Source organism: Tasmannia lanceolata, unplaced genomic scaffold (genome assembly GCF_043159265.1).
Source record: "Tasmannia lanceolata isolate RefF3 unplaced genomic scaffold, GAP_Taslan_0.1 ptg000015l, whole genome shotgun sequence".
Classification (NCBI taxonomy): domain Eukaryota; kingdom Viridiplantae; phylum Streptophyta; class Magnoliopsida; order Canellales; family Winteraceae; genus Tasmannia; species Tasmannia lanceolata.
The window spans coordinates 13,909,090-13,917,677 of NW_027518692.1; the positions used below are offsets into that span (position 1 = coordinate 13,909,090).

General features: G+C 43.0%; 2 protein-coding genes across 2 annotated transcripts; both read left to right on the forward strand.

Annotated features, from left to right (window-relative positions):
• The first annotated feature begins 864 nt into the window (after nucleotides 1-864).
• Nucleotides 865-2,433, forward strand: LOC143891746 (uncharacterized). Its single transcript, XM_077396277.1, has one exon. The coding sequence runs from the start codon at nucleotides 865-867 to the stop codon at nucleotides 2,431-2,433; it is 1,569 nt and encodes a 522-aa protein (XP_077252392.1).
• Nucleotides 2,434-5,144: 2,711 nt separating this feature from the next.
• Nucleotides 5,145-5,579, forward strand: LOC143891748 (uncharacterized). Its single transcript, XM_077396279.1, has one exon. The coding sequence runs from the start codon at nucleotides 5,145-5,147 to the stop codon at nucleotides 5,577-5,579; it is 435 nt and encodes a 144-aa protein (XP_077252394.1).
• The last annotated feature ends 3,009 nt before the right edge of the window (nucleotides 5,580-8,588 follow it).

Genomic DNA, 8,588 nt, shown 5'->3' on the forward strand with positions numbered 1-8,588 from the left:
AACCTTACAAGAGAGGTATCTACCCTAAAAGAAGAGGTTACTCAGTTGAAAAGTGAGAAAGCCACTTCATTGAAACAACCTGTCGTCCAAAATCCTCCCAATGTGATTCCAGGCTTTGTTCGGTCTGTCATCTCTCCCGAAGATGATTTCTATGACGAGCAGTATGTAGAGGAGAACTGTCTCCCGCAATCAGTCAAGCCAAGCAAAGAGAAAGAATTGGTCGATAAAGTTGAAAAATTGACCCAGCAAGTTGAAAGCATGCAAGTTAAGGGCCCAAAGAAGATCAATATGTCTGACTTTTCCCTTTTCCCTGGTGTCACTCTTCCTCCAAAATTCAGAATGCCAGATTTTGATAAATATGATGGGAGGGGGTGCCCGTGGAGTCATCTGAGGTCGTTCATTTCAAATTTAGAAGGGTATGGGCTGTCTCCAGAGCAGATCACCAAGGTGTTTCCGAGGTCTCTAACAGGAGTAGCTAAGAAGTGGTTCCTTCATCTGAAACCCGAAGAACTTGGAACTTTAGACGAAATTGCTAACAAGTTTGTTGAGCAATTTTTGATGGAAGAAGGAATAGAAGTTACGAAGAGGGATCTGAAAGCGATCAAGCAAGGACCCCAGGAAACATTTACGTCTTTTGCAAGAAGATGGAGGAGAAAAGCGGCCCAGATGACTAACCGCCCTTCTGAAGAAGATCAGATCAAAATTGTGGTCAAGAACCTGTCTCCGCAGTATTACCACTTCATGGCGACGTAGTATTATTCTGACTTCAATCACTTGATCAAGACAGGAACCATAACTGAAGATGCGTTGTTGAAGGGTTCTCTGGCGAAGTCATCTTTTGATCCGAGGAATGGAAAGAAACCAATGGTAGTTTCAAAGCCTGAAGTTAACAATGTGGTTGCTGCACGCCCTATGAGAAGAGTTGTAGCAGAAACAAAGCAGCCAGCGAGGAAAGCGCCAAGGCATTTTGATCCGCTACCTTACCCTTTATCTGTCGCTCTCAAGAAGTTACTAAGAGACAAAAAGATCACTCTCTTAGAACCGAGACTTCCACCACCTATTCTCCCCAGATATTGGCGTGAAGATCAGCATTGTGCATATCATCAAGGAACAGGGCACCTAACAGATAACTGTATGGCCTTGAGGCATAAAATTCAGGATATGATAGAAGCGAAAAAAATTGTTGTATTTATGCCAAACACTACCCAGAATCTATTACCAGCTCATGCTGCACGGCCTCCACCTACAGTTGGGGCGGTTTTTATTGAAGAGCTTATTCTTGACCCTGCTTCCTTGATTTGTGCTATCGCTTCCGATTCACCGACTGTCTTGGCATTTGGCGAGGAAATTGAAGAAGTAGAGGAAGAGAAGCCTTATGTGCTTGGTGGAGATGAAGATGATTATGCTGAGTCTTCTGCTGGTCCCTACATCCTTCAATGCAATGAAGAGGAAGTCCAAGATGTTGCTCTATATGTTCTTAGCTTTGATGACGATGACTTCGATTTTTTGAACGATCAATGTGACGAAGTCCGCCATGTTACTCGAGGTGGGCGAATTTTCAAACTCACCGAGTTAAGAGCTGAGAACCCAGCTGAAGTTGTAAGGGCCGCAAAAGCGCAGAAGCAGAACAAGCCGAGTTGCGAAGAGGAGGATGAGAATCTTTTACGTCAACTTAAAAAGACCCAGGCTAATATTTCAATTTGGGGTTTGCTTATGGCTTCCCCAAAGCACCGTCAAGTTGTACTAAGAGAGTTGAATGCTACACAAGTATCTGTAAATATTACATCTGATGAGCTGGTTGGTTTGGTAGCGATGGGTAGGGTGTCCAAGACTCTTTCTTTTACTGATGAAGATCTGACATCTGAGGGTCACAATCATACACGTCCATTGAAGATCACTGTTATCTGTAACGGTAAGAAGGTCCCAGATGTATTAGTTGACAATGGGTCCACGCTGAACGTATGTTCGTTAGCCACCGCTACTGTCCTGGGATTTGGGCCGAATGACTTCATCCCTTCTGAACAAGGAATTTTGGCTTATGACGGTACCAGACGCGATGTTATCGGAACGCTAGCAACCGAAGTTCTGATAGGAGGAGAAATCTTTGAAGTAGAGTTCCAAGTGCTCGATATCAAAGCGTCCTTCCTTCTCTTGCTTGGCCGACCTTGGCTCCATAAGGTTGGAGTTATCCCTTCTTCACTGCACCAGAAACTGAAGTTCATCAGAAACAACAGGGTGATAACAGTCAAGGGTGATCCTGATTTGGAGGTAGGCCAAATTTCGCAAGAGGGTACCTCAGAAAAGAAAGGTGATGTTAGTCTGACCGGGTTCTCTATAGAAGTCACAGCCATATCATTTGAAAAAGCAAAGAATGAAGAGATTTTGTTCCTCACCTGCACTAATCCCCGGGTTCTAAAGATGCTGCGTAAATAGGGGTACCTTCCTGGTGCAGGTCTAGGTCGCAATCATCAGGGGATAGTCGAATGGCCTGTAATGAGAAAGAATGAAGGGTTGTTCGGACTCGGATATGAACCTTCTTGTGATGAGATTAGAGAAATGAGAAATTACATGCGGAAATGGTCCGAGCTCCGACGCCAGGGTCTAGAGCTGCCGATGAAATCATTTAGTCTGATCAGAAATGGTAAGTACCGCAGAGAGGGAGATGACTTTGCATTCTGTGGGTTCGCAGAGCTGTGGGTTGATGAGTTAACAGGGCAAGAGCTGCTGGGGTTTGAGATATTTTTCGATATGGAGCTGCCAGATGAGTACCCGAGTTTGCAGATTCATGAAATCGAACTGGAGGTTGATTGGGCTGATATCCTTGAGCCGTGTCTTCTGAATTCCCTGTTCCAGGTTGAGTTACCGATTGTAGCCATGATCGGAGGAGATGCGCTGATCCTTGATCCTGAAAGCCTTATCACCCCAGCGGAGGGACCCCTCACGAACTGGAGTTCCCAGGTCATACCCCAAGTCATCATCCAGTACAGTCCTGTTTCTATCAAAGAGTCTGTTGTCTCTAGCTATATGTCCATTTCAGAGTCAAAAATAGAGTTTGCTATATCTGATGTTTCTTTTGATGCAGGTACAGTTGTGATCGAGCCCATTGATGAGGAGTCTTCTAATGCCGTTGTTCAGTCCGATGCAGAGTCCGTTGCATCTTCCGTTGAGTCTACCGAGTCTGTCAAGTCTGTTCATACGATAGTCCAGTCTGATGATGAGTCTGTAAAGATTTCTAAAGATTTCAATACCGAGCCCATTGAAGGCGTGTCAACAGATGTAACTTCAATTTCTTTGAATGAAATAAACGACTCTTCTTTTTATTCGCCTGTCTCTACTTCAATTTCTGCTTCTTTATCTGATCAAATTGATAATAATAATAATCAAGACTCCCCCTCTAATGAGGATGCCGACGAAACTCCCCCTGAAATCAAGCACATGATTAGGCAGGAGGAGCAGCGTCGAGCAAAACCATTCGAAGAGGAAATTGAGACCATCAATATTGGTGATGAAACCCTAATTCGGGAAATTCGAATTGGCAAAACATTAACTTCTGAAGAGCATGCGGAATTAATTGCCCTATTAAAGGAATTCAAAGAAGTTTTTGCTTGGTCCTATGATGACATGCCGGGATTAAGCGAAGACATTGTTAAACATAGACTTCCCCTAATCCCGGGTGCCAGGCCGAAAAAGCAAAAACTCTGAAAAATGAAACCAGAGTGGGACTTGTTAGTCAGAGATGAAGTTCAGAAACAATTGGATGTTGGCTTCATACAAGTTGTTGAATACCCTGAATGGCTAGCCAACATAGTACCGGTGCCCAAAAAAGACAGAAAAGTCAGAATGTGTGTGGATTTCAGAGATCTGAACAAAGCAAGTCCGAAAGATTATTTCCCTTTGCCACACATTGACATCTTGGTGGACAACACAGCAGGCCATGCTCTCCTTTCATTTATGGATGGATTCTCAGGATACAACCAGATCAAGATGACTCCTGAAGACATGATCAAGACGGCCTTCATCACTCAATGGGGGACATTTTGTTATAGAGTTATGCCATTTGGACTCAAGAATGCTGGGGCAACATATCAGAGGGCTGCTACCACTTTACTGCATGACATGATACACAAAGAGGTCGAAGTATATGTTGATGACATGATCGTTAAAGCGAAGACCAGGGAAGAGCATGCAGGGGCATTGAGAAAATTCTTCCAGCGAATCCAAAAGTTCAAGCTCCGTCTCAACCCGAATAAGTGTGTATTTGGGGTTACATCAGGAAAACTGCTGGGATTCTTGGTCAGCCAGAGAGGGATTGAAGTAGATCCGCAGAAAATCAAAGCTATCCAAGAAATGGCGCCTCAAAAAACCGAGAAGCAGATTCGTGGGTTCTTAGGCAAGGTCTAGTACTTGAGAAGGTTCATTGCACAGTTGACAACGACTTGTGAACCGATTTTCAAGCTCTTAAAGAAGAATGCTTCAAAGAAATGGAATGAAGAGTGTCAAGAAGCTTTCGAGAAAATCAAGCAGTGTTTGGCTTTACCACCAGTTTTGTCACCAATCATACCAGGACAACCGATGTTGTTGTACTTGTCTGTTACTGACACAGTGATGGGGTGTATGTTAGCGCAGCAAGACCCAGAGTCAAAGCGAGAAAGAGCCATTTACTACATCAGGAAGAAAATGTTGGACTACGAGCAGAAGTACACCATCCTCGAAAAGACCTGTCTGGCACTAGTTTGGGCTACTCAAAAGCTTAGGCATTATTTGTTATCAAATAGGGTTCTACTTTCACGGATGGACCCATTGAAATACTTGTTCGAGAAGCCAGCCCTCACCGGAAGAACCGCCAGGTGGTTGTTGTTATTGTCTGAGTTCGATATCACTTATGTCACACAGAAGTCAATTAAGGGGTGCGTGATAGCTAAACAGTTAGCCGATTCACCAGCAGAAAATAATGATTTTTGAAAGCAAAGTTTCCAGATGAGGAGATAATGACTGTGGAAGATGAAGTTCCAGACACAAAGTGGTTGATGTACTTCGATGGAGCAGTCAACAATCGAGGCCAAGGTGTAGGGGCGGTGTTGGTGTCACCAAGAAAAGAGTATATCCCTATATCCATCAAGCTTCAATTCAAGTGCACAAACAATATGGCAGAATACGAGGCGTGTATCGCAGGTTTGGAAGCAGCTATGGCAATGCACATTCAGGACCTAGATGTATTCGGGGACTCAATTCTGATTATCTATCAAACCAACGGACACTGGAAAACAAGAGACGATAAGTTGATCCCGTATAATACGTACCTAGAGTCTCTACTCAGAAAATTCAGAAATATCACATTCACTCATTTGTCCAGAACGAAGAATCATTTTGCGGATGCATTAGCTACTCTGGCTTCGATGCTTGACATTTCTGCGACAATGGAGGTTCAACCATTAGAAGTAAGACTTCAATGGGCCCCGTCACATGTTAACGCTATTGAAATAGCATCGAGGTGTTCAGATGGCAAGCCTTGGTACACAGATATCAAAAACCTCATCTTAGGCAAGGGGCATCCACCGAAAGCTTCAGGAAAAGAGTGAAGGTCTCTTCAGAAATTGGCCTCTAACTTTGTCATTTGTGGTGAAGAATTGTACAGAATGTCGTTCGATGGAATCCAACTTTTGTGTATAGATGAGGATCAAGCCTCTGAGCTCATAGAGCAGACACACGAAGGAGTCTGTGGACCTCACATGAACGGAAAGATGTTGTCAAGGAAGATTCTCAGACTTGGTTATTACTGGCCGACAATGGAGGCAGATTGCTATGCCTATGTGAAGAAATGTCACAAATGTCAGGTCTATGCCAATCTCATCCATGTACCGCCTTCTCAGTTGCATTCTCTCACTTCACCGTGGCCATTCTCAGTATGAGGAATAGATATCATCGGGAAGATAAGTCCGAAGTCTTCTAGTGGGCATGAGTATATCTTGGTTGCCATTGATTACTTCACAAAGTGGATAGAAGCTGCTTCGTATGCATCATTGACCTCGGCTTCTGTTGCAAAGTTCATCAAAGCAAATATTATTTGCAGATATGGAGTACCACATGAACTAATTTCAGACAATGGGTCCCATTTCAAGAAGGAGGTGGCCCGCCTGTGTGAGGAGTTTAAGATCAAGCATCATAAGTCTTCGCCATATAGACCCCAAACAAACGGAGCTGTTGAAGCTGCTAATAAAAATGTCAAAGTGATCATCAGCAAGATGACAGAGACTTACAAAGATTGGTCGAACAAGCTCCCATATGCTTTGTGGGCCTATAGGACGTCGATCAGATCCTCTATAGGTGCAACTCCGTATTCTCTGGTGTACGGAATGGAAGCTGTCTTGCCTGTTGAACTGCGAATTCCCTCCCTGAGAGTGATGGTGGAAGCTGGGTTGCCAGAATCTGTTTGGGCTCAAGCCAGATATCAGGAGTTACAAATGATTGACGAAAAGAGGCTGAAAGCATTGTACCATGTTCAGGGATATCAACGCCGCGTCGAGAGAGCCTTCAACAAGAAAGTTCGAGTTCGAGACCTCAAGAAAGGAGATCTTGTTCTGAAATCATTCCGGGCACCGGTATATGATCCAAGGGGTAAATTCAAGCCGAAATGGTCAGGTCCATACATTGTTGACGAAGTCCTGCCTGGAAAAGCCGTCAGACTCCTCGATGAAAATGGAGAAAAGGTAACAAAGCCAACAAACCTTGACCAACTCAAGAAATACTATGCTTAAAGCACCTGAAGGCTTTTCTTAGCCGACCAGAGCTTCAAATAAAAAACCTTTAAAAAAAAAACAAGTATATTAAAAGAATCCTTTGCAAAACCCTTTTGAGCTTACACAAAATCAAAACCATTCTCTTTTCAAAACACATAAACCAGGGGCATTTGTGCCTTGAACTACACGCGACCTGATCCTCATCCTTTGGGGGTACGTAGGCAGTCTGTCTAGTCCGGATTCGGTCGAAACCTTGGAAAACTTATCAAAACTCCATCCTTTCAAACCCTACCTACCTAAAAAGTCCTTTTAGTGCAATAGGCAAAGGTTTATGGCTAAAAAAAAGAAAAAAAAATGGAGTCTGAAGACCTGTTAGATTGAAAACCCATAAGGGCGATCTAAGCAAAAGTTAGGGTCATTCACCTGCTAAGTTGAAAACCCAAAAGGGCAGCTTAGGCAAAAATCAAGGTGTGAGCCTGCTGGATTGAAAACTCGCAAGGGCAATTCAGGCAAAAATTAAGGCAAGCAGTCCGCTAGATTGAAAACCTGAAAAGGCGATCTGGTCAGTGGCAGGGATTTCTAAAGAAGCTGAACAACTGGAGGCAGACAAGACTTGTAAGCCAATAATGGCATCATCAAAGTCTGAATAGTGCCAACATGACTTGCTTTGATATTCCTCTAAATTAGGGGCATTTAAGACTAAGCAATCAAAAGGGTTTAATGACCATGATGGTGATACCGAACAAGGAATGAATCACTTTTGTAAGCCCAATGGTTTCCACCTTGGCATTCCCATCTTATTTTGATGATTCCAATACACAAGTGATTTATGATCACTAATGTGTTTGATTGTCTAAGTTGTAGATCACATTAGTGCTAAGACAACATTGCTTGGATTGAGGCCAAGAAGATCTCATTGGACCACATCATGAAGGCCAAAGACATCGAAGTCCAAGACAAATGAAGACTTGAAGAATCCATTGAAGACCCAAGTCATATTTAGATTGTAAAAGATCCAATCTTAGTTTTAGATTTTAGAGGCATAATTAAGTAAATAAACAAACACCCTAGATATATAAGTGATTATCTTTGTGAAGTTCCAACACCTTGGAACCCTCATAGCAATCCCAACTTGGTTTTAAGTTGGAAGCCTAAAAACAAGAAATGAAAATCTGCATGAAATAGGCTTCTCGGAACTCCGAGAAATATTCTCGGAACTCCGAGAAATGGTCCAGTAGACTTTTTTCCAACTTTTGTTTGTATTCCTGGAACTCTGAAATTTTTTCTCGGAACTCCGAGAACACTACAACGGTCGGATTTTTAGCCGTTGCGAATTTTTCAGGAATTACAACAATGCCATTGAACGGTCATATTTGGTTTTTCCTATATATATGGGCATTCTAAACTTCAAGATAACGAATCCTAACACTCTTAAACTCCATTTGAACATCCAAAGAGTGAATCAAACTTGATTATGCCTCTCATCCTCTAAAGCTTAGGATTTGGATCATAGGCTAAATTTGTACATCTTCTACAATTCTTGTAAACCCTTGTGAGGGATTTTTTGTTCTTTCTTTCTTATCAAGAACGTTGTATCGGGCGAGTGTTCGGAGAAGCGTAGCCCACTCTCCGTGGTGAAGATTGCCACCAAGGTTAAAGGTAATCGGAATTTGTAATCGGCACCGATCTTCGCCAAAGTTAAGAAGATCACACAGTGAAGCCATCAACGGGTTTGGTTGGTGGAGTGGAGTAGGCCTCGCGTTTGGAGGACCGAACCACTTTAAATCTCGGGTGCAATCTCTCTTACTCTTGCTCTTTATTTGCATTTGCACTTTAGATTTAACTTGTGTG

Excerpts from the sequence above, each read along its gene's own strand:
- LOC143891746 (XM_077396277.1), top strand. The coding sequence starts at position 865 with ATGGTAGTTTCAAAGCCTGAAGTTAACAATGTGGTTGCTGCACGCCCT.
- LOC143891748 (XM_077396279.1), top strand. The coding sequence starts at position 5,145 with ATGGCAGAATACGAGGCGTGTATCGCAGGTTTGGAAGCAGCTATGGCA.